At 47.6% G+C, this 23,599-nt stretch overlaps 8 protein-coding genes across 8 annotated transcripts; 5 read left to right on the forward strand and 3 right to left on the reverse strand.

Annotated features, from left to right (window-relative positions):
* Positions 1–4,081: 4,081 nt before the first annotated feature.
* Positions 4,082–5,774, forward strand: F4812DRAFT_373457 (uncharacterized protein). The gene is made up of 4 exons (XM_047931957.1): positions 4,082–4,440; positions 4,513–4,576; positions 4,624–4,778; positions 4,840–5,774. Exons 1-4 carry the CDS (start codon positions 4,176–4,178, stop codon positions 5,574–5,576), a joined length of 1,221 nt encoding a protein of 406 aa, XP_047790874.1. The 5' UTR covers positions 4,082–4,175; the 3' UTR covers positions 5,577–5,774.
* Positions 5,775–5,972: 198 nt separating this feature from the next.
* On the reverse strand, positions 5,973–7,016 carry F4812DRAFT_458990 (SET domain-containing protein; the record flags this gene model as incomplete). Its single annotated transcript, XM_047937459.1, has 3 exons — positions 5,973–6,480; positions 6,545–6,944; positions 7,001–7,016. The coding sequence occupies 3 exons, from the start codon at positions 7,014–7,016 to the stop codon at positions 5,973–5,975; spliced, it is 924 nt and encodes a 307-aa protein (XP_047790875.1).
* Positions 7,017–7,424: 408 nt separating this feature from the next.
* Positions 7,425–9,195, reverse strand: F4812DRAFT_471098 (major facilitator superfamily protein; the record flags this gene model as incomplete). The annotated part of the gene is made up of 2 exons (XM_047939051.1): positions 7,425–8,983; positions 9,046–9,195. The coding sequence occupies 2 exons, from the start codon at positions 9,193–9,195 to the stop codon at positions 7,487–7,489; spliced, it is 1,647 nt and encodes a 548-aa protein (XP_047790876.1). The 3' UTR covers positions 7,425–7,486.
* Positions 9,196–9,287: 92 nt separating this feature from the next.
* Positions 9,288–12,514, forward strand: F4812DRAFT_427290 (putative C6 transcription factor). The gene is made up of 5 exons (XM_047934088.1): positions 9,288–9,943; positions 10,000–10,027; positions 10,091–10,537; positions 10,591–12,374; positions 12,454–12,514. Exons 1-4 carry the CDS (start codon positions 9,519–9,521, stop codon positions 11,800–11,802), a joined length of 2,112 nt encoding a protein of 703 aa, XP_047790877.1. The 5' UTR covers positions 9,288–9,518; the 3' UTR covers positions 11,803–12,374; positions 12,454–12,514.
* Positions 12,515–12,744: 230 nt separating this feature from the next.
* Positions 12,745–14,817, forward strand: F4812DRAFT_427292 (putative rRNA pseudouridine synthase). The gene is made up of 4 exons (XM_047934089.1): positions 12,745–12,994; positions 13,053–13,209; positions 13,269–13,900; positions 13,971–14,817. Exons 1-4 carry the CDS (start codon positions 12,877–12,879, stop codon positions 14,528–14,530), a joined length of 1,467 nt encoding a protein of 488 aa, XP_047790878.1. The 5' UTR covers positions 12,745–12,876; the 3' UTR covers positions 14,531–14,817.
* A 1,911-nt stretch (positions 14,818–16,728) lies between these two features.
* Positions 16,729–18,202, forward strand: F4812DRAFT_373497 (glycoside hydrolase family 43 protein). The gene has a single exon (XM_047931958.1). The coding sequence runs from the start codon at positions 17,188–17,190 to the stop codon at positions 18,175–18,177; it is 990 nt and encodes a 329-aa protein (XP_047790879.1). The 5' UTR covers positions 16,729–17,187; the 3' UTR covers positions 18,178–18,202.
* Positions 18,203–19,669: 1,467 nt separating this feature from the next.
* F4812DRAFT_373559 (uncharacterized protein) lies at positions 19,670–21,564 on the forward strand. The gene is made up of 3 exons (XM_047931960.1): positions 19,670–20,089; positions 20,169–20,411; positions 20,463–21,564. Exons 1-3 carry the CDS (start codon positions 19,810–19,812, stop codon positions 21,428–21,430), a joined length of 1,491 nt encoding a protein of 496 aa, XP_047790880.1. The 5' UTR covers positions 19,670–19,809; the 3' UTR covers positions 21,431–21,564.
* On the reverse strand, positions 21,565–23,313 carry F4812DRAFT_373529 (guanine deaminase). Its single transcript, XM_047931959.1, has 2 exons — positions 23,279–23,313; positions 21,565–23,208 (listed from the first exon to the last, which is right to left on the reverse strand). Exon 2 carries the CDS (start codon positions 23,061–23,063, stop codon positions 21,699–21,701), a length of 1,365 nt encoding a protein of 454 aa, XP_047790881.1. The 5' UTR covers positions 23,064–23,208; positions 23,279–23,313; the 3' UTR covers positions 21,565–21,698.
* Positions 23,314–23,599: the final 286 nt, after the last annotated feature.

Below are 23,599 nucleotides of genomic sequence, written 5' to 3' on the forward strand. Positions count from 1 at the left end.
AAGTAGATTCCTGGACGAGGGTCTAGTCACAGCCAACAATACTGCGAATATAAGCGCCTCTTGGATTATAGACCAACCCTTCTTTGTCCCGAGGCCCGACTGAATAGTTTCAATCAATCCGATATTCAAGTTATGATCATACCTATAGCAAGCTCCTTAGATATATATAACTTACCTAAAAGTTGAAAAAGAAAAAAAAGTGATGCAGCTACACGTCGTCAGTTCATCTTAACCACTGGGATTCTTGCGCAACTTCAACCGAGTTTTCGACTTGATCTGAGGTACATATTAGGAGGTAGGTAGAGAATGGATGTCAATCTACCATACCTAACTAGTGGGGGCACGGATAGCCATCGACCACCCAATTAAATCATGATGAACGGCTTATGAAGTGGTTGTTGTAAATGTCCGGGCTTGAATGTACCTAAGCTGAGCCAAGTAAACGACCCGCTGCAGAACATTTTTGGGGGGCCGTTAGATGCGGCGTAGGCGGGGCAGGGGCTGTCGTGTAACTTGAAACACCTTTGATGGAGGCGGGAAAGGCCGGTGAAGAATTCCCAGAGTAACGGGTAGGCTAGGATAGGCCAATAAACTGCTGCGAAAGTTCCCAGGCTGCCAGGATAAGATGCTGTAGGTACCAGTGGGGTTGAAGCTCGCCAATGATATACCGATCAACCCCCTGCCTGCTCGAGAGGCGCTAAGTACGCGACTGTGAGTGGGCGAAAGTAATAGTAAAGCTCCGCATGCCGCATGTGTTCTCTCAGAATGATGGAACCTGACGAGGGGCTCATGGGCCGACATTGTTGAATATCCACTCCTAGACGCCAGAGAAAAGATGCTCTTCCCCACACATGTCAGCATCGTGAGGATCCGTGGCGTGTTAATCTTTTATTAATATTCCTGTTATCATATTAAAATTTGTTTCGATTGGTTCGACTTTTCCAATAGTCTTACTTTGGGGAAACACAAGGTAAGTTAGGTGGTAGATAACGTCAAAGCAATGAAGACAAGTGGTTTGGACCCCTGCGGAAATGTGACGTACCTGGGTTAGTATAGGTTATTACGGAATGATATATATCATGATCCAGACTGCTGTCATCACATCAAACAACAACCCGAACAGAAGACAATCAACCTTGTTGATAATAAATTGTCTGTCATGACCGGAATTGTGGAGGATAAAAGGAAGACCGATTATAAGAGTGCGAAATTAGTGGTTGGTCAGCCCAGCGCTCCAAGGCAATAGACTTCTAAGTCTTTGGAGGACACAATCTTCGTGGTATCGTTGCCAAAGCTTCCGTTATCTTTCATAAGGCTGGCAAGGAACGATATATGTTGTCTATTTAAGACAGGTTCGCGGCGGTCACTATGAGGCAAAGGGTTCGTATAGGACTCCAAATCAAATCCATCGGGCCTAGTTTTAGGTAGGTAGCTAGAAAAGTACACGAGGCCTCATTGTCGCCATATCTGCGAATGTTAGCCGCTAAACCTATTATAAACCTTTGAGGGGATACAGCCCACTAGCTGAAGTATTACTTGCCGGTCAACTATGTAGGGGAGGTTACGCACAAGCATAATCGAAGATTTTATCTCGCTTGAGAAGGAAAGGTTCAGTCCCACTATCGTCGTCCTACCCTCCATAAGGAATGAAACAAGGTGGAAGAGGCACTGGCCAAAGCGACAGTGGGGCGACATAAGAGATCTTCTAGGTGGTATCGCTTAGGCGCATAGGTAACTTCCTCGTTTCTCCCGTATCCATGATCATTGCGGTATCGAGCCAGCTCATGTGTGCTAACATCGTGACATAGACTACTGAGCGATAATTCTGTCGGGCAAAACGACAAATGGTTTTGATGCAGTCCAAAGTCCAGTGATAGGTTTCTCTTACATAGCTCCATTAGGAGCTACTGGGAAGGCTTGTTTTCCGCATGGGTAGTAAAATGAAGCTACCGAGACTTCCACAGCGCCGCCCTTTTATGTGATCAGAAAGGGGATCAAGGAGAGCTAGCACTATATATCAGCTCCATGTAACACCTCTATATGAATAAATAGGGGTGGAGACATTACTGTCCACGAAGTGCCTAGGGCCTAGGCATTCCTACCAAGTGTCAATCTGTCTTGGTCCATTGAACTCTTCTTCTCTTTTTCTTATAGTTGATACTCCTCAGAGGGAGTAGGTCAGCTGGTATATTGTCGCGCTCTTCAACAAGCTCGATACAGAAGCTGAAATAGTCTCTTATGCCTTACGCCCCGCAGGGATAGAGAGCAGGAGCTATCATTCTACCACGGTATGTTGAAAAGTGAGAGAGAATTTATGAAGTGGCAAAATTTTAGAAGATATGTGAATTGAAATTCCTAAACAGGGCCGGGGGTCACATAGGTATAAACATATCGGAAAGCGTAATGTTTTGTAACGGGTTTGTATACTCGGCTTGCCGATTGCTCAGGATCTTCGGGGCAAAGCGTGCTTCACATGTTCCATTCGTTTCACTCCCTCTCAGTGTGCAACCTATTAAATCCAGATACGTGCTAAGGCACTGCGGCGTTACTCAACATTTCTGTTTCAAGTTGACATTTTCACATTCTTCTGGGGAGGGTCTATATGCATGTTGGTGCAAGATTGAAATATCTAAACTGCAAGATTGTCGAGTTATTGGGTCTAGCTGATGAGACCTTCCCATTCTAGGATGCTCAGCTAGCGCTTAACTTAAGCTCACAGGTAAATCGTTTTCAGGAGAGACATGCGATACAGTCGGCTCGGTATGAGATATCCGATTATTCGGCATACCGTCTCGGCCAGAGTCAGGCTATGCCACCTCGTCAAAGTGAACTGTAGGCCGACGGATTATGCCCGTTGTTACATTATAATATGTGTGTCTAGGTAGCCGCTCTTCATCAAATGTTTGCTTTTAGCTACGTAGTACCGGCGCTTGGGAGGGTAGGATCTCCGAGGCCCGTTGTAGAATAACGGCGAATGAATCTTTCAATTGCTTCGTCAATAAGTCCCGACAGTTCGGGTCGCCCGACATACAGAATACTTCCTCGCGGCTCGCTCGTGTGAATCCTTCGCCTGATACGCCAGGTGAGAATACCTAACCTATAGTGGCTTCAAGGAAACAGTCATGATGGATGCTCGATGTGTACATCACAATAGAATCGTAGTAAGATTAGCAAATACTCTTCCTGCATGCCAAGCCGATACGGCTAATTTCTCGGGTTGTCGCCATTTTCGCATTGCATACATGAAAGCGGCCCCCAAAAGGCCCCAAACTTGTAAAGGTCATGATAGCCAACAAGGTCGCATACTACACGATAATTAACTACGTTAGGTACTTAAGGTGAGTGTGCCCTATGTGACGAGACGTCCGTTTACTCAAAAGAAACAAGCACCATCCGGATTGAGGTTATTCTCGGTGGATCGATGATTTGGGGGACATGTCGAGTGACGCTCTTTTACTCGGCGATTGGACGAAGTTATTAGCGGAGCGATTTTTGATCTCCAATAAACAGCCGTAGCCGAAGCCATCTTCCTTCGAATCTCCACCCGGTAAGGTGCCACGAGCAGGGGATCTTGCATCCGGAACCAGTGTCAATACACGTGCTCTAATATCCCATTGGATCTTTTCTTTCCCTCCCCTGGATTCTGGCCCCCCCAGACATACCTAACCCCATGCAGCCGTGGCAAACTCCCGATCCTCCGACTCTATCGAGTTGCGATGGGTGATGGCCTCTGCACGGCCCCCTCCTCAATGATTTGCATCACTCCGCCGACTATTCTTTTTTTTTTTTTTTTCCCACTAAACGGATCTGGTGAGCTGATGTGCGTCGATCCGATGAGGCGGTCGAACCAAATATCTCAAAGACATACGCGCTTACAGTCTTCTCTTTTGAGACGGCTTCAATTGAGAAGTGATGAAACCACATTGACGAAGCGCCTTCACTACTCCCTTACTTCCCAGTTGAGGGAGAGCCTTCTCTTGGAGTAGGGCATCAAAGATTTTATAATTGAACGTCTGTCTGCGGCTCAGCAATTTCGCTTGGACCCTCCGAAAATCTTATCTTGGCTGCATAACCTCTACCAAACAAACTCGATATCTCGGGTAGAATTTCTATCAAGTCTTTGTGTCTTCGACACCAGGCAATTTTTCGACTATAGACAGAAGTTGCGAGCAAAGATGTTGGCAACCTCTCGAATTCTGTCCTTCGCTGCCCTTTGGCGTGCGTCGGCTGCGTTGCTCGTCGCAGATGGATCACCATGCGGGACAAAATGCGGCAATGTGCTTAGCTCGACAACAAGCGATATGATAGTCTGCGATGATTCGGCATACAGTCTCTCATCCCCAGGCCAAGTCTACCAAGCCTGTATCGGTTGCGAGTCAACAAGTTCATACACAACACCAAATGGGGCACAGAATAAATCGGACTTACAGTATATGTTATGTAAGTCTTCATTCACTATCCCTCTCATATGCGCCACAGTTAGGTATTTTGAGTATTAATTTATCTTGTTAGATAATATGCGATATGCTGTAAATGTATGTCTATTCGAGGCCGCAACGAACCCTTGCATCACTTCGTACGTATCCATCGCCTCTTCTCTCATATCGATACTAACCTCAGCAGTTTCGCCTGCGGTAACATTCAAAGCGCGATACAATATGGAAATCTTACTTCCAGTAGTTCAATATATGACTACTGCGACAAGTGGACCGACTATAATCTGGATAAATGTCACGCTTGCCTGACTTCGTCGTCCAATAGCAACTATCTTAACAACTGTATGATTTCTCATATCTCTCGCCATATTCGAAGCTAAAGCTAAATTTTATCTCATTGCAGATATATCAATCTTAGATGGCGCCTGTAGGCTAAGGCTTGAACCACCAGCCACCCTCCCCTTGCAAGGCAACATCTTTTCCACGGATGTTGTAAATGTAACAGAACCTACGCCAACAGCTACATTCGCTCCGCCAGGCCTAAAGGGCCCCTTGGACGCCGGGGCCATTGCCGGTATCGTCGTCGGCGGAATTGTTGTTCTTCTAGTTATCCTTGGGTGTGGGGTCGTTCTCAACGGGAAACGGCGAAGAAAGGCGTATCTCCGTCGCCGGGAGCAAACCGCCAAGAACTGGCCTTCGACTCACGGCGGTGGAGAAATGTACGAGACGCCTGTCAGCCAGAAGCCCCTCCGAGGCTGGGAGGACTCGCCCATCAGCGCGGCTACGCAGACAACGTTCCCGCCCTATTTCTCGCCATATTCTTCGCAGTATAACAGCCCCGTAAGCGCTTTCGAGGGCCCGAGCAACATGGCGTGGCCGGTGGAGAAGTCGCACAACAACATCGGTATCGCGATAAGCCCCGATCGCGAGGCCTACTCTCCGTGGAGCGATAGGAAGGGGAAGGAAAAGGCCTCACCGGTTGGAGATGGCGGTTATGAATTGCAAGAGGGCTTGAACAGTGCCGGCGGTTACGAAAACAGCCATCCGATACAACCGGCGCACGCCTATAACCCACCCATACTAGGCCATCCTGGTTACGGGAGGCGCAGTACGGGATCCCAGGAAAGCCCGCAAGAGTAAAGAAGAGGAAAATGCGATTATCTACAATGTGGTGCTACTGAATCCGGTGCGGCTTAAATCTTTTTACTTTTATGATACCAGCGAGGAGTTGTGGTGTACGATGAGATACCTAAAGTGCGCGTTTAATGAGTTACGCTGAATTTCTTTGATCATCTAGGTGGATGTACGTTATAATATACCATGTTTAAGGGGGTTACGTCCTTGATTTGATGACGGGGGGTTTTTATACCATAGTAGTTCATTTTGCTGTTAATCGGTTTACACAATTGATGAAGGGGATATATTCATCTGAATAACCCTAGGTGCTATGCCCCACGAATCGCCAATGTTCAATCTTCACTCAAATTGCAGTAAAAGTCTTATTATCACATAGCGGACCTCTGAAAACCGTCAAAGTCAACCCCCTTTACTGTTCCTTAGCATCCGAAGCAACTCGGGGAGAGATTCGTCAGCAGCATCGTATCGCCCATAGAGCCTGAACGCTACAAGAACCTTTCCCAACCAAGTCTTTTGGGCCATAGCAATTTTGACAATCTTGGCGTTGGTCTCCGTCTGGAATAAGGAAGTGATTGTCACTATGGAGGGTTCGAGCCTTTCTCTCTGCAAATGGTCTAGCAGACCCTCCTCGTCGAATAAATATAGAGTCAAAAGTAAATATATAAGTCTATTGGAAAGAGGAACGCTTAGATCCTCTGCTGCTTGTTTTAGTTTGGGGTCGGCAATTATTGGAGATGATGAATTCTGTCTCTTCCCATCGATGTCGACACCGAGCGTAAGGTATTGCAATCCACGCATGAATTTTTCGTCGCGCGTCGCTGAGTCGTTGAAAGGGAGTGCCGAGCAGACAGGCTTTGCAATTGCAGGCGAAACGCAGGGCTTCATGACGCTCGCGTCTTGTCCTACACTGGAAGTCGGCATTGTAGCAGAAAGTGATCTCCTCTCCAGGCATGATGTCCCTTATCGCAAACAACGCGATAACCTCGCCGGTGGGATCAGGGACTTTGGCGTTAGGTATGCAGGAATGGTTGAAGCGCGAATGGAGCAGAAACAGGCCGTGGCCTGAGCAAACAGAAAGAGAAAACGAGTTTTCGGCGAAGGCCTCGTTGATTCTCTTGAAAGGCTCATTGGCGTTGTCACGAAGAAGAGAAAATTGATATTTCCCAACTGGCGTCAGCCGTGCGATTGTTGCCCAGATATCATTGTCTATGATGTATTCAGATGATTTCGGAATAACGAAGAGAGGTTTCTCTGTTAATATCTGGTCTCCCCGTTTGATCAATCTCGTAGCGAAGCCACCCCATCCTTTCCCTGGGGAAGAAGGTCTTAATTCGAAGGGCGCATCTCTGGGTAATTGGAGCCTACAATAAGCTGCAGGTGTAAGTCTAGGTATTCCAGGTGTATGCTCAAGTCATAACTAGACTTACGATGGTCTTGGGGCATTTTTATATGGAGAAGGTCATTACTGGACTCAGTAGCGATGGGATGAAGTAGGATGCCTAGGTTTTGTTTACCATTTCAGCTCCAATGCAACGCAAGCAGGGCGATGCATATAGGGCATGCATTTTACGGCAGCATGCAGATTCCATTCCATCCTAACTTCACTTAGGATGATAATCTCTGCAGATATACCTAAATTACAATGCGATTGCATGTCCAATTACTTTATGCTTTTAAACATAATCGCTGCACTGTCTATCCTATCTTCTAAGTCCACGCCTTAGAAGCTTCTCGTCCACTACTCATATTCTAATCCGACCTTGTACATACCTAACTCTATCTAAGCCAGATAAGATCCATTTCCGATGTTCTAGAAACTCCATAGAAGACAAGACCATAGCTCCTTTAAGTGATATATTAGAGGTAAGATGTGTATAGGATGATGAGAGAGATATAATCTACAGCAATACTAGTTACACAGATTCACGACCCTTTGCTGGCTCCCCTAGCTTATTCTGACCGCCCTGTTCTTGAGCGCGGGCTTTTAAACTGCGCCATTCCACAAAAATACTGCCGAATAGAGTAATGCCGCTTGTCGCTATCACCATATAAAAGACATCAACTATCGCTGCGTTATAGTCGGAGAGAAGGGTCGTCAGCTCACTACCAGAAACCAAGTTTCTCAGTCCAGTGGCACCGCTTCCGGTAACCGAACTAGGATCGATATTGGGAATATTAGAGAGTTTTGAAATGAAGCTGTTCAGGAAGATGTTCTCGGCAACTGGCAGGAATATAGATGAACCGAGGAAGCGTGAAAATGTTACGATTGCTGTCCCAGTTGCGATATCTGGCCTGTCCAAGACCGTTTGCACAACATTCATTGGCTGCTGCATTCCCATCCCAAGACCAACTCCGAAGATTATCTGATAGCCGATCCACTTCCCCTCACTGGTGGATGGAGTAAACGTCGATAAAAGGCCAGCCCCTATTGGCATCATGACGGAACTGATTAGGAAGAAAGGGGAATAGTACCCAAGCTTAGAGACTAGGACGCCAGCCAGTATAGAGCCGATAACTGTTGACAGGACTATAGGAATCATCATAATTCCAGAACCAATGGCATCGGTGCCTTTGATCGCTTGGAACCAGATAGGAAGATAGTAGGTCAAGACCATCATTCCGGAACCATTGAAAAATCCATACCAGAGGGCGGCGACGATACTACGCTGCTTGATGATACGAGGGGGAATGGATGCGCCTTCTTTCTTCCAAGCCTGAACACCGATGAAGGCGATGCAAAGAACACCGCAAAGGACCAAAAGGACGATGATGCGAGCGCTGTTCCAAGGATATACAGTCCCTCCCCATTGAAGAGCCAAGATCAAGCAGACGATTCCTGGAAGGAAGATAAGGTTGCCGATAGGGTCTAGCTGTTTGACCTTCTCAACCCAACCTGTTGCCTTTGCGTCAAGCTTCTGATTGGGTAAGTGTAGGAACAACGTAGTGACAATCATCGATACCGCACCGACAGGAAGATTGATATAAAAACACCATCTCCACGTTACCCTGTCGGTAAAGCTGCCTCCTATTAGGGGACCGACAACCGAGCCGATTCCGAAGATGGCTCCGAAAGCACCTTGGTAGATTGGTCGCTGCTGCAACGGGACGGTGTAGAATAGAATAACCATCACTCCCGAAAACAGGCCTGACGACCCTATTCCAGAAATGGCACGACCGAAGATGAAAGCAGTCGAGTTAGGGGCAGAGCCGCAGATAGCTGAGCCAACCTCGAATAGGAAGCAACCAGCTAGAAAGAGAGGCTTGGCTGGGTAGAATTTATAAACCTTGCCCATGACAAGTGAGAGGCCACACATCGTGAGTAGATACGCCGACCCGTACCAGCCAATATCGTCTAGAGATTTGAACTCGTTGGTTATGCTAGGAATAGCCGTCGATATGATGTTTTGGTCCTGGATTAGAACTGATGGTGAGCTATGTCTAATAATTCGGATTGAGGGTATAAAGTGCGCACCAGAGTAACTAAGAAAATTGCCAAATACAGTGCCACCATAATGACAATCCTCTTTTGAGAGCTGGGATACTCTTGGATCTCCGGGTTGTGGTTCGCCTGTTCGGCGCCACCAAGGGGCTTCTCTTCACCATCTGTCGTATACGATGACATGATGAATTGGAAAGAATAAATTCGACTAAATATCGCAATGAAAAAATGACAATCAAGAGAAGAATTACCAGGAATCAAGTAGCAATTTATATATTCAAAGGTGATGGTGGATTTTGCCCTTAATCTGGCTATAAGACGGGGACCTACACCGTCTCAGGGGCCGGATCCGCTGCTCGGGGTCCAAAAAATCATTTTTTCGCCTCCGAGCACCGAGATTCATGCATCATCACTGTTAAACTCATCCGCCCTGCACCTTTGCCCAATGTGCTAACACTACTCTGTTTCTTTTTCATTCATATGATTAATAAGTCTTAGAAAATATAATGTCCCAGTATAAGTTAGCGACTCCGCTCGGCGCCGAGGGCGATCTAAAAAGCTACTCGTGCGTGATTTGCCGACAGCGCAAGGTCAAATGCGACCGGCGCAACCCCTGCTCCAACTGCGTCAAGGCCGAGAAGCCGTGCGACTACGTGGCCCCGGTGCGAGGGAAGAGGAAGAGAACAAAGCCGCCCAAAGAAAGTCTCCACGCGAAATTGAAGCGGTTGCAGGAATTGTTGAAATCGTATGGCGCGAAGCTCGAACCGTCCGATGAAGTAGATGACTCCGACTCGGAGTCGACGGTGTCTCATCCTAATGATGATGAGATGGTTAGGTCAAGAAGCCCAAGTCATAGCGATCCTATCTTCAAGTCTCAGGAGAGTAAACCGAAACTTATAACGAAAGAGGGGACATCGAGATATTTTGATATGTATGTTGTTCCCTAATTCCTTCTAGTAGGCCAATCATTTAATAATTATTTCTTAGCACGCCCTGGGCCACGATAGGAGATGAAGTAAGTAGCAACCGCCATCTCTTCTCTATTTCAAGTACCGACCATTTTCTAAATGATATTTAGTTTCAGCATCCAGAGGTCGGTGAGCCGACGGATGAAGCTAATTTTCATGAAAGTGGGATTTTCTTCGAGTCGGAACCAAGCTACGCTTTCGATAATATCGCAAGTCTACATCCCTCTCTACCAACATTGGAAAAGATGAAGGAAATATTTGTTGATCGTGTTGATCCTCTGATGAAAATACTCCATATTCCTACTTTCTGGACCGTGTTAACAGACGTGCCACGAAACCCCCAAGGCCACCGACCCAGAAGCTTGGAAGCGTTGATATTTTCTTTCTACTTCGTAGTCATAACCTCCTTGACGGATAAAGAAGCACGGGAGATTTTTGGGATAGAGAAGTCAGTGCTCCATTCTCGTTATAGACTTGCGACTCGGCGGGCGTTAGTGAATGCTGGGTTTTTATCTACTTCCAGTCCAATGACACTTCAGGCATATGCAATCTTCATGGTATGTTATAATCATCGAGATACTTCTCCAATTTCCTTTCCTAACTCAAGCAGATGTCCGCGAGGAAATGTTACAGGCACGATACCTTGTTCGTCTTATCAGGAGTTGCGATCCGACTAGCCCGCAAAATGGGATTGCATCGCGACGGCTCACTCCTGGGACTATCTCCCTTCGAGACCGAAATGCGGAGAAGGCTCTGGTGGCACCTTATCCATGTGGACTTTCGCTTGGCTGAAATACTTGGCACGAGGCCGTCTTTGGATATTATTTCTACGGATATCAAGATGCCGCTGAATGTCGATGACGAAGACCTCAACCCCAATATGACCCAAGAACCCACGGAGCGTAACGGCATAACTCCAATTACATTCTGCTTGGTCAGATGCGAGATTTTTAAGGCTTTGGAGAGGTTCGTGCCAGCATCTGCTAATGGAGCACACTGGGAAGTACTCCGCGGAACAGACCTTTCTTTCTCCGAAAAAGACCGAATCATAAACCAGATTGAAGAGTATCTCGAGACTAAGTACCTACGGTATTGCGACCCATTAGACTCCCTCCATACTTTCATATCGATCATGGTCAGATCATCAATCGGCAAGATGAGGGTTTTCTGCCACAGTCCTCGGTCGTCGCTAAACCGACCTATTAAAATACCGCAGAGCGAGCGCAGCATAGTATTTTCCAACTGCATGAAACTACTAGAATACCTGACCGCTATGCACGGGGGCTTGAACAACATGGAGAAATACATGTGGCAGATCGGCACCAGCTACCTCTGGGGCACGATGCTCTTCGTGCTGGTCGAGACCCGGAACCGCAAGAAGGGGCCCGAGGTCGACAGGGCGTGGCGGCTGATTGGAGAGGTCTACTCGTATTACCCGCTGATGTTCGAGGAGTCCACCAGTCCCGTATTCGCCGCGCTGGGGAAATGGACGTTGCAGGTATGGAACGAGTGTGCCGCAGCTGTAAAAGCCGAAGGCCGCCCGGAACCAGCAATGCCCGATTATATTGAGAGGATCCGTCGCTGCCGCGAAGTGTCCTCAGATTCACGAACCAAACACAAGGGCCCAGAGGTGATTTTTGAACCTATTACCCCGAATTCGTTCGACTATACTGGAGAACAACCCCAAGGCAGTGACGGGAACTTTGGTAATTTCGAATCCTTTGAATCCTGCGATTTTCCAGATCTTCTCACCCTCCAGATGCCGTCAGACGATTGGATACAATGGGACCAGATTATCGCGGAACAGACGGGATTTCCTTAGATCATCGGGATTTAGGTACCTAGACATGATTTATGAAGGAGGCCCAATGGAAAAGCTGTGCGATACTGCCCAGAGATCCAGGAAACCGGGAGGTTGGTTAGGACAACTAGCCTACTTGAATACGTTTACTATTGAAATTTCACTTGATATCTCTTGGATAGGTACTGTATGCTCACATATAACGGTTTCTAAATATCGTTGGCTTCTCTCTGATTTCATTACATACCTCTTATGGATTATGAACAGCCGTAGCTCTGAGAATTACGAATATCGCTCGTGAACTAACCTTAGGGTGTCTAGAACGAACATTCGAGGGAACTCCGCCTTAGATTGTCCGATGAAGTGATGTTGAAGTGTAGCTCGGATGCAGGGAAGACCAAGGCTCCGAAGTAGATAACAGGTAAACTGGAGGTTCATGGAACTAGACGCTGAAATGAAGTTTATCAGTTATTTAGATAAAGGCATGCTTGGAGAACTGTTTACTATCCTGACAGGAGGTACATAACCCCCTATTATATCCTCTTGTAGTTCACTCAAGCGATTTAGTCTCATGCAAAGCTCAAGTGGCTAAGCCTAATAAGAATTAGTTAACTTCGTAGTCACAGAAGCGACCTAATCCAGCAATGATTTCATATATAATCATTATATGTACCTTGATAATGTAGGTTTTTATTTGCATGTTTCGATTTTGGATTCGAAATATATTAACAGCGATGAACCTCGTAACTTTCAATAAAGGTTAAAAAAAAGGAGATAGCGATTTGGGTGGCTAGAACTTCGGCTCTAAGCATGCTATCGATAAGCTGATTTAGGCGCTAGTTTGTGGCTGGAGCTATTGATTGGACCAAATCTGGGCCAATTCTTCCCCACATCCGCCCAGTAGCTAGAAAAATTTTGGAGCTTTTTTTTTCGATTTTATTTTTTTTCCCTTCCAATTCGTAGAGCCGGCGTCCGAGGCAAAACTTCCAATTTGCAATTGTCATTGGAAAATCTCCTCCACGCCAACACCGTCGCATACAAAGTTTACATATCCCAAACAGGTAATTCCAACGACGGTTACAATAGAGGTTCAAGATGGCAACCAAGGACGATATTAAGCCCAAGGAGGACGAGTTCTCTATCAAGCCAACTGCGGTCACTCCGTCTGTTGACACGAGCACATGGCCGTTGTTGTTGAAGAACTACGACAAGCGTACGTGGATAAAGTCTCAATAATGCTTAATTTGCAACCCTGACCTAATTATAAACAGTCCTCGTCCGAACTGGACATTTCACTCCCATTCCCAATGGCAGCTCACCTTTAACTCGAGACCTCAAGTCCTACATCAGCTCAGGTGTGATCAACCTTGACAAGCCTTCAAACCCCTCCAGTCACGAGGTCGTTGCTTGGGTGAAGCGAATTTTACGGTACGAATTTTGTGTTTGAGCCTTTGTGGGAAGGCAATTGAGGCTAACAACAAATCTAGTGTTGAGAAGACGGGTCACAGTGGAACTCTTGATCCCAAGGTTACAGGTTGCTTGATCGTCTGCATTGACCGAGCCACTCGATTAGTCAAGTCCCAACAAGGTGCTGGAAAAGAATATGTCGCTGTTATCCGATTACACGACAAACTTCCCGGTGGCGAGGCGCAATTTTCCCGAGCCCTCGAGACCTTGACGGGTGCTCTCTTCCAGCGACCTCCCCTAATTTCCGCTGTCAAGCGACAGCTCCGTATCCGAACTATCCACGAGAGCCGAGTCATCGAGTTCGACAACGACCGCCACCTCGGTATTTTCTGGGTTAGCTGTGAGGCTGGAACCTACATTCGAACCCTCTGCGTGCACATGGGTCTTCTGCTTGGTGTGGGCGCCCACATGCAAGAACTCCGACGTGTGCGAAGTGGTGCTATGGACGAGACGAAGGATCTTGTAACGCTTCACGACGTTCTAGATGCCCAATGGATGATGGACAACACCAGAGATGAATCCTACCTTCGCAAGGTTATCGCGCCCCTAGAGACTCTTCTTACGTCGTACAAGAGAATCGTGGTTAAGGACAGCACTGTCAACGCTATTTGCTACGGTGCAAAACTTATGATTCCTGGTCTGCTACGATATGGTACGTGGCCTTTTTTTTTTTTTTTTTTTCCTGTTACTAAATTCATGTTAATACTAATTCTTTCTTATAGAGGACGGTATTGAAGTCCACGAGGAGGTCGTTTTAATGACGACAAAGGGTGAGGCTATCGCTCTTGGTATTGCCATGATGTCGACCGTCGAGATGTCGTCTTGTGATCACGGTGTGGTGGCCAAGGTTAAGCGTTGCATCATGGAGCGAGACTTGTACCCTCGACGATGGGGTCTCGGCCCTACTGCGACTGAGAAGAAGAAGCTGAAGGCATCTGGAAAGCTGGACAAGTTCGGACGAGCCAACGAAGCAACCCCGGCCAAGTGGACGTCGGAGTACAAGGACTACAGCGCTCCAGCTGGTGAAGCGGCAGCAGCATCGGCCGCTGATGTTTCCATGACCGAAGCTCCTGCTCAAACCCCCGTAAAACAGGCTGCATCTTCACCCGCACCCGAACCTACACCTGCTGCAGCTGATGATGACAAGAAGAAGCGCAAGAAGCACGACGGCGAGACGGCCGAAGAGAAAGCAGAGCGCAAGAGACGTAAGGCAGAGAAGAAGGCAGCCAAAGAAGCAAAGCGCGCCTCGCTAGGAAAGAAGGATGATTCCGACTCAGATTAAATGAGCAACTTTCAAGTTCTGAGTGGGGATTCTCCCCCGAGTTGCATTTGGTTGGTACCATGTGGTCGGTCTATGGCTAGTTGAATGTATATGCCTTGTCTTATGGCGTTATCTGCTGTATCATACAGTTGTCAAGGATCTGGAAAATGGCGTTTAAGGACCTCTGCTTATTCTGTTAATTTTGTTTTTTACGATGTTGAGATTTTTCAATTTCAGAGGATGAAATGCGGAATGCGGAAATCTGGAACATAGTAGATACCATGAATTACCGCCAAGTTGAACATGAAGTGTTTCATCCAACATGGTTCGCTCTTGGGCGAAAATGTCGTGACCGAGTGATTTATGTTTGCCCCTCTCACCTCGCCCGTCTGAGCTCGACATCAATTCTCGTGTTCGTGTGATGCTTGAACAGACTAGATGTACGTACGTACGTACGAAGCCGCATTCCTAGACGCTTAAGACGAAGGTCTATCTTTTTGAATCGTCAGACTCGACCACAAGAAACTGACGATAGTGAGACTAGAAAAAAGAAAAAATTACTTATAGTAATTACCTAGTAAGGATGTTCCCAGCTGTTGATAGTGACGAGTCGCGTGAGTTCTGGTGCTGTGTTCTGTGTTCTCTCTTCGAATGAAGCTTATATTAATAGGTTAAGTACATACGTCCGTACGTTTGTTGATCAACACTGGTGGTATATTAGACTGGTCAGACTGAACTGGACCTCTCTCGTCCTCTGCGGAGGCCGACGAGATTCTTATCGCGACTCAGCGCTTGTGGGATCGAATTCGTTTTGTTGTTCCAGGTACAGAAAAATCTTAGATTCTTCGTTCGCTCTTGTAATCCATACATGTTAGCAAAAGGATATACCTTGCTATCAAAGTGAGGTTATGTAGCTCAATAATGTTCTTTATTTCTTGGATGTGCTTTGTCTCAAGTATTCCTGGTCTTGGCATCTTGACCTCGCTCAAGGTTTTGTGGTTGTTTTTGCCCCGACGGTGCTCTGTATCCTGAGCAATGTAGTACGTGGACACACGCTTATGGGGATTTGAATTCCTCTTGTGTCCTCGCTTTGCCATGTGTCGTAGTGGCTGTGCGAGTCAAATTGTGTCGCAGATCAAATAGACTATATATCACGACTGATACTCTTCTTGCCAATAGGCACGGTTAGTTCAGGTAAGTACTACATTTTTGAATAGTTTTATGCTTAACACGTGAGATGAATAATTTAAGAAACTATTACGAACTGATCGACATTTATCCCTACTTGGCTTGTGTAATATGCTACTTATGATCTTCATTATCACTTGCGTAAGGGCATCTTTTCATGTGTACAGTATTTACTAGGTTAAACGGTTCTTGGATAAGGCGATAAAAGGGGAGCGGTAGCGTGCACGAACCACGTCTACTGCAACCGTGTACAAGTGCTGCCTTGCTCTACGACAAGTACGTGTAACTGGCGGAGATCCGAATGACCGGAGCCAAGTTGGCTTATAAGCATTGTGCGACTTCTATTCCGCGATGGGATTTAATCGTAGTCCATGAGACCGAATGTCAAACCGATATACTACTCGAGCGTATCTGAGAAGGCTTTCTGCCTCTTAGGGTAGATCAGTTCGAGTGGGTACCTAAGGTAGGTACCTGGTCGCCTTTCCGGGACTTGTCGTTGCAGGGGTTGGATGGATATCAGCCTCAATGTCGTATGGACCCGCACTGATATTGATTCATAATTCCTGAACATTGGTTGTTGGAAGATCGAAACAAAGTTCAGTGAAGATCATCAACCATTAACTTCCCAACATCACTAGGGGTAGGGACTAAAATAGATTATCATCGCTGTGGGTAAAATTCGGTATTGTCGCCGTTCGGCACTTGTCCGTAAGCTCAGGTACCAAACTTAGATAGTTTGTGGCACCCCTGGATACCAAGTAGAATTCGGGCGGAAGGACTTTAACTTTCATGCCAGCCCAAATGCTGAGATGCTTGTTTACGTTACTTTAGAGGTGGATGACCCGCTGTTCTCATCTTGTACCTATTCGAACGAGAGTCATGACCGCTCAGGGATGGGAAATATAACTTATACCGACGCATAAATCACACAATGCCACAGCCTCCTGAACATCTGAATCTGTTTTGAGCAGATGGGTCGATTCAAGGCTCCACGACAGCTATAGATTCATCCCCACAGAGAAGCCAAGCCGGCCGTTATATCCGCGTGCTCTCTTTGATTTTTTTTCAGCGTCCTACCGAGTGACTTGGATGGATATGTAGTTCAGCTGTATGGTTCGACACCGCCAGTTACACGGAAATCTCGGCTGCATCATTTGTTATGTCCATTTCCTCTATCTGTCGTGGTACAACGCGTGTGCTTGAGGTCGGGAAGAACAGGGTGCAATAGCATATTTGCGTAGAGGAATTGGACTTACGAGGCCACGTTCTACACATAGGAACGTTTCCTTATAAAACGGACGAGCGCTGACCAAGGCCTTCCGGATCGACGTGTCAAAGCCGAAGCGAGATTCGATCCAGTCATTTGGTTAGCAGATCGCCTCTCATTCACGTATCAGCTCCGTCTTTAAACACTGTCTCTGCTTTTAAGGTTCAAGCTCCGGCACCCGTGTCGTTTCTAGCTGGCTTTCTCGGTATGCAAGTTATTAAGGATGAAGCTCCTTAGTGTACTTGCAGCAACCACGCTGTCTCTCATTTCTGTTTCCGCGTCGGCAATACCCCTACAATCTCTCCGAAGAGGAAGTGACGATCCCGTATTGGAGAGCAACTTCGCTGACCCGTCAATAATCCAAGATGAAGACGGTATGTGGTACGCCTTCGGGACAGCTGCAGACGACAAGCAAGTTCAGGTAGCCACAGGAGAGAGCCTGTATGGAACGTGGAATCTACTAAATGATATCGATGCGCTTCCTCGGTCGGCTTCCTGGACTACTGGACGCCATACCTGGGCTCCTGATGTGCGCCGCGCAGGGAACGGAAAATATGTTATGTATTACAGCGGCGAGGTAGCCCAAGATTCCGCTCGCCACTGTATCGGCGCAGCAGTAGCGGACGTCATCACTGGTCCGTACGTTCCCGAGGACGAACCATTTGCTTGCAACCTCACGGCCGGCGGCTCTATTGACGCGTCTGGATTCCAAGACGCAGACGGCAAACAATACGTACTCTATAAAGTCGACGGGAATAGCGTTGGCCATGGAGGAAGCTGCAGCAATACCGATAGCCCGATTGTACCTACGCCAATTATGCTCCAGGAGGTCGAAGAAGATGGCGTGACGAAAGTCGGTGAGCCTGTTGAAATCTTCAACCGCAGTGACGAGGACGGCCCGTTGGTAGAAGCCCCAAGTATGTTGCGCACAGACAACGGATTATACATCTTGTTCTTCAGCAGCGGTTGCTACTTAGAGCCGAGCTATAATGTGAATTACGCGACGTCGACGAGCCTGACGGGGCCATTCCAACGCGCACAACGCCCGATAATAAAATCAGGAGAGTACACGTTGCGGGCACCCGGTGGCGCTACGGCGGTGCACGTTGGCGACAAAGTTGGGATCGCTTTCCACGCAGATTGCCAGCAAGGGCGGTGTATGCATACATCGCATACCGTTGTTGATGGCCGGGAAGTAAGAGTTGTGATGTAGGCCAGCTACTTCACAACTCGTCATTTCCCATCTTTCCGCGAACACGATGTTAAAACTTGATAGTGCTGGTGCCAATATAGCTCACGACATTCTTTATATTGAGGATAGACTTGGAATACTTTACGTCAATGCGTTTGGATTCGGGACGGAAGGTGAATGATACCAAAGCGGATAGACTTATATAAGCGTAGTATATCATTAATATCATAGGTTTTTTTTTCTTTGAATTATATGCTTCACCTGCTTTTCAGTTTATTCAAAGGCGATGATTTGATGAGGTCATTCGCCAAAGTTCATGAGTTTAGGAGACTGATGACAAGATGAGATTTAGTTAGTCTGTCTTGAGTGAAATGATGACATAAATCATAAATGAATGCACGGACCAATTCTATCCTGCATTTCCCCTTGCACAGGGAAGATACCCGGAATAATGTATTGACATAAGCGCCCGTTTACTATGCGACTTTCACAATATCCTCAACCTGCACCCTGCACCCTGCAATCCTTTTATCACAGTCACATTTTCTACGCTTAGTAGAATATACCATGTGAATCTGCTCCGGTAGGGCTGTCCACATCTCTTCACCCAATCGTGTTATTTCCCAGATGCTTGGTGCTCCTTCGGAAGCGCCCCCGCAACCTTCAGTATTCTCCGCTGCGACTCTACATCAAATTCTTCATCGTAACGTCTATGTAGTAGAGAGTCGAGATATATTAAGTGACGAAACTTGCGATGCGCAAGCTGGAACGCTCATGATTCAACTGATCTGCAGATCATTTCAGGATATTCCATTTATCAAGGTTGCGTTATTTACTACCTAATTAGACTATTCGCTTGCCAGGTATGTATGTAACGTACAAAAAGTTTCAATTATCATAAGATGGACTTCGGATGAACTAGGCCTATTCCATTGGCCTCCAAATCAGAGCCAAATGGCCGCGATCTTTACCGCCAGCAACCTCAATACCGACCCACTGGGGCTGTCGGCAAGATTACCGAACAAATCACGGCGCTTAAGGACAGGAACGTATAGATCATCTACCCACCCCATTGGTTGGACTTCTTATATGATATCCCTTTTGAGGTAAGCCTTTCTCTTACTATCCAAGACCGGGTTTTGTTCAGCGACTGGAGAATTGTCATTTACCTATTTCGAGATATATCACCCGGGGTAGTTTCTTGCTAGCCACGAAAGAGAAGCTATGGATATGGCTGCAATGCTACTTTATCGCGCGAGCTATCGGCACATTTTGCTTGTGTGTAGGCGCCGACTACCACTGGGCTGGTAGTAGTGTGAAATTATATGCGCCCGAAGCATCACTTAGGTATGAACGTCCTTCTCCCGACTGAACGATGGTGAACTGGATTTGATATATTATTCGGTCTTCCCTGAGCTTCTAATTTCCCGGACAGCTCATCCTATGTCGTACACTCATTTTCCGTCTTAGGACTTTTATATTTCTACGCTCTTTTCGTGGGCTTTTTCGGGACCTTAACCAGCTGGCTGGCGGTATTAACTTTACAATATTTTAATATCCCCATTTAATATAGTCTTTATAATAAGTTACCTCTTATTAACAATCGTTCACTGAGATAACCTCTTATTTTCCCACATCCGGTCTCCAGGCGAGATGGCCTTTCTTGCAGTGACTTTCATTTTTATCCTTCTTGCACGATACACCACCAGCTTGCAAGTTACACCAAATTCACCATGTTCTTCTCTCTGCGTTGACTCTACGGGCCTCGACTTCTCCGACCCCAACTCATCCAACACTGAGAATTCAGACATTTCATGTTACGATACCGAATACTCCACCTCACCCGAGGGCAAGAAGTTTCAGAAATGCATGAGTTGCCTTCAAGATAGTACCTTTGCTCAAGAGGGCGAAAGCGATCAGCTTTGGTTCTTATGTAAGTGCATCCCAGCCACCTCATACTTGGAGGTAGGTATAGGTTAGGTTAGGTACATATCTAACATATACCCATATAGATAATCTCAGATATACGTTTGACTACTGCATTTTTGGATTTCCCAATGCCACAGGAGTAGCATCCACTCCTTGCGCGACATCTACTGCTTGTGGTGGGCTTATGGAAGCTTTGACAGACGGCAATCTTGAACCTGAGAAGAATGGCTATTCGTATTGTACTTCGGATGGCATGCCTAACGCGGCAGTCTCTGAGTGCAAGGCTTGCGTTGGTGTTTCCGATGACCAAGACTACTTAGCCAACTGTAAGTCAGACTCGCCTTCATCCAATACCCTATCGCTAATTGCTAGTACAGTTCTCATCGCTCTTGAGGCAGGGTGCCAGCAGCGACCCCCTACAGGAAGTCTAATTGGCCTGAACGATACAGTCTTCTCTAAAACCAGAATTAGTTCTGTCGACCCTTCCATCGAAAATTCCGATGATGAAAACCGGCCTGCACTCTCAATAACTCAGATAGTGGGGATTGCAGTTGGTGCAGTCGTCCTAGTTTTAGCCATCGCCGGCTTCCTATTTGTACGTTGTCGTAGAAGCCGTAACCGCCGTCTCTTACTTGGGGACATTAAAGCATCGGTCATGGCTCAGAAGAGGAACCGCCATCGCACTGCTTCCACCCTCTCGTTTCGATGCCAAGCCCACCTGACCCCTAGGTCTCCGGCATTCTTCCCAAATCCAACTGACGGTACCATCGAAGAAGAAAAGCCTTACACCGGTCCATACTCTGCCCTTACTTCTCACCCCTTATACCCGGAGTCACCTAAACAGACTCTGAACAACAACACCGGCCTCGGCTCTTTCTCAAGGGCAGACGGCAAGGTTATACCATTACGCAACATTACCACAGCCATTACCACGATACCAAGTAATGTGCATTACTCAACCTCACCAAAGGCTATGTTCTTCTCTCCTACCGATGAACCCGCTAGCACAACTAGCACCAAGAGTACATCACAACTTCTACCACTACGGCATTATAATCCTGCCGAATATACAGATAATTCGCCCCAGATGGGTACCAACCCTAACACGGTGTTCAATAGTCCCACGTCCGGCTCTACTGCCAGTCCCCTCATAAGCCGCGCCTGGGAACGAGGCACGCCAACATGGGACGCACCACCACGCAGCTCTAATCGACCCACAGGCGGAGCATGGGAAAGGGTAGCTGCTGGCATTGCGGCGAAGAATCGAAGAACTAGTAATACAGGAAGCCCTGTAGAGACTATGCAGATTAACTTCAACTTTCCTCCTCCGCCGACTGGGCGATAACTTGATTTCTATACCCCTACCATGTATAAATACCCATTGTATAATAATTGCATTACGGCTCCCTGATGGTATCATCAGGAATGGATGTGGAGGCAATAAGAAAGGGGTGTAAACTCGAATTATCTCACACCACAGAGGGATAAGTGAAAAACAAGATACCCCAATGTTTTTTTAGACGTTGTTGTTACTTCACGTCTTAGAACATATTATTATCCGCGATACTTCTTAACAGGCAAAGCGGATGAGAATCCTCAATTTGAGTGTTATTTCAAGATTTGACCAACCGTCCGCGTACGTAAACTTCGATAATATTCCTATCATCGCCCGTCATAACAAACTTGTTAAATATCGTCTCGGTAGAATCGTCATCCTCTAGCACGGTCATGACGCCCGGCGCCCGAGCATCGATGAGCAGGGCATCGAACTCCTTTCCACCTTCGAAATTGCCAATCTTGCTAGCGAGACCGCACACTTTGGCGCCTCCCAACGTCGCTAGATAAAACAGCTCGCTGATACTGAGCCCCTTGTCCTTCCCCTCGCTCATCACTTCCCGCGCATTCGACGCTACCAGCGCCTGCCTCATCGCGTCCAGGATACTGCTCGAGAACCCGCCCCCACTATCCGTGCCCAGACCGACATTGATCCCGCGGCGCAAGAACTCGCGCACCGGCGCCGCCATGAACCCTCCACCGACCGTCATGTTGGAGACCGGGCAATGCGCGACGCCGCACCCCAGCTCGGCTACGCGGGCCACCTCGTGCTCGCTCATATGGCAGCAGTGGGCGAGGATCGAGCGCTCGTTGAGCAGTCCGTAATGCGCGTACAGGTCCGCCTCGCTGCCCGCGAACTCCGGGAACAGCTCCCGCGTGAACGCCATCTCCTGCCCCGCCTCGTTGAAGTGCGTCTGGATCGGCAGGTCCGGGTTCGCGGCCGCCAGCGCGCCGAGCCCCCGCAACAGCTCCGGCGAGCAGGTGATGGCGAAGCGCGGCGTCAGCACGGGCCTGAGCAGCCTGGCCTCGGGGTCGATCCTCCGGACGTGCGCGACGCAGTCCCGCGTGTCGGCGAGCGAGGCCGCGGCGCTCGCGTCCCGGTAGTACTCGGGGGCGTTGCGGTCCATGTTGCACTTGCCGACGAGGGCGCGCTGGCCCTTCTCCAGGCAGATGTCGGCGAGGACCTTGGTGGCCTCCGCGTGCAGCGAGCCGTAGTACGACGCCGTGGTGACGCCCTGCCTCAGAAAGCCGTCGACGCAGCTGGCGTAGACGCGGCGCGCGTGGGCGGGGTCGCGGAAGCGCGCCTCGTTCGGGAAGGTCACGCGGTCCAGCCAGTCGAGGATGTGCATGCTCTGGCCGAGGCCGCGCTGGGCCCACTGCGGCGCGTGGTTGTGGGTGTCGACGAAGCCGGGGATCAGGAATTGCCCGCGGCTGAGGTAGCGGATGTTGTTCTCGAGGACCGGGAAGGGGGTGGGAATTTCTAACCTTGATAGCTCCGCGGGTATTTTATCCTTGGGAAGATCTGCTAGTAATTCGACTATCTCGCCGTCTGGGTTCACGACGAGTAAGGCGTCCTCGATGATGCAGAGGTCTGATTGCGAGAGTGAGTCGATCACGGTGCCGTGAAAGATTTGATACGCCATTTTCAAGGTTTCTTTATTTATTTTTATTCGTATTACCCGCTAGGAACTTTGGATCGTATAGAAAGATGAGCCTCTTCTTATGTTAGGTAGTTGAGGATATATTCCCGTAAATGAGGAGCACCCGAGACATATCGTTTACCGCCAGCTGGAGATTGAGTCGTCAGTCAAATTTGACAGCTGTAGTAAGTGAAGATAAGACGGAATATACTTCGTACTATCCAGGTTAGTTCATCACATCGCGAGTATAAATTAAATATTATAATAATATAATAATTCTCTTTTGTTCGAACGAGGTAATGTTTGAGCAACGTTTTGGGAAGACTCCCTACGTAGTGACCATCATCATACATGTGCTTCGTACTTATGTTGAGTCGTTCTAGTATGTAATGATTGAAGTAATACTACCTAATAGTATATCCTTATACCTGGTTTAAGCTCCTTTCCATTTTCTTTTTGCGATGGTCGGAACCCCGCGATGATAAGACGTAGGTATCACAGAAGCTTTGAGACATACAGAAGTCCCACTTTTATTGTGT

Source organism: Daldinia caldariorum (genome assembly GCF_022478825.1).
Source record: "Daldinia caldariorum strain CBS 122874 unplaced genomic scaffold F4812scaffold_7, whole genome shotgun sequence".
Taxonomy (NCBI): domain Eukaryota; kingdom Fungi; phylum Ascomycota; class Sordariomycetes; order Xylariales; family Hypoxylaceae; genus Daldinia; species Daldinia caldariorum.

Bases quoted from the DNA above. Each gene is read 5' to 3' on its own strand.
- F4812DRAFT_373497 (XM_047931958.1), top strand. From the start codon at position 17,188: ATGAAGCTCCTTAGTGTACTTGCAGCAACCACGCTGTCTCTCATTTCT.
- F4812DRAFT_373457 (XM_047931957.1), top strand. From the start codon at position 4,176: ATGTTGGCAACCTCTCGAATTCTGTCCTTCGCTGCCCTTTGGCGTGCG. The intron at 4,577-4,623 runs GTACGTATCCAT...TAACCTCAGCAG, and splicing joins ACGAACCCTTGCATCACTTC to TTTCGCCTGCGGTAACATTC. The intron at 4,779-4,839 runs GTATGATTTCTC...ATCTCATTGCAG, and splicing joins TAGCAACTATCTTAACAACT to ATATATCAATCTTAGATGGC.
- F4812DRAFT_427290 (XM_047934088.1), top strand. From the start codon at position 9,519: ATGTCCCAGTATAAGTTAGCGACTCCGCTCGGCGCCGAGGGCGATCTA. The intron at 10,028-10,090 runs GTAAGTAGCAAC...AATGATATTTAG, and splicing joins GGGCCACGATAGGAGATGAA to TTTCAGCATCCAGAGGTCGG. The intron at 10,538-10,590 runs GTATGTTATAAT...TAACTCAAGCAG, and splicing joins AGGCATATGCAATCTTCATG to ATGTCCGCGAGGAAATGTTA.
- F4812DRAFT_373529 (XM_047931959.1), bottom strand. From the start codon at position 23,063: ATGGCGTATCAAATCTTTCACGGCACCGTGATCGACTCACTCTCGCAA.
- F4812DRAFT_427292 (XM_047934089.1), top strand. From the start codon at position 12,877: ATGGCAACCAAGGACGATATTAAGCCCAAGGAGGACGAGTTCTCTATC. The intron at 13,210-13,268 runs GTACGAATTTTG...CAACAAATCTAG, and splicing joins TGGGTGAAGCGAATTTTACG to TGTTGAGAAGACGGGTCACA. The intron at 13,901-13,970 runs GTACGTGGCCTT...TCTTTCTTATAG, and splicing joins TCCTGGTCTGCTACGATATG to AGGACGGTATTGAAGTCCAC.
- F4812DRAFT_373559 (XM_047931960.1), top strand. From the start codon at position 19,810: ATGGCCTTTCTTGCAGTGACTTTCATTTTTATCCTTCTTGCACGATAC. The intron at 20,090-20,168 runs GTAAGTGCATCC...ATACCCATATAG, and splicing joins CGATCAGCTTTGGTTCTTAT to ATAATCTCAGATATACGTTT. The intron at 20,412-20,462 runs GTAAGTCAGACT...TTGCTAGTACAG, and splicing joins CCAAGACTACTTAGCCAACT to TTCTCATCGCTCTTGAGGCA.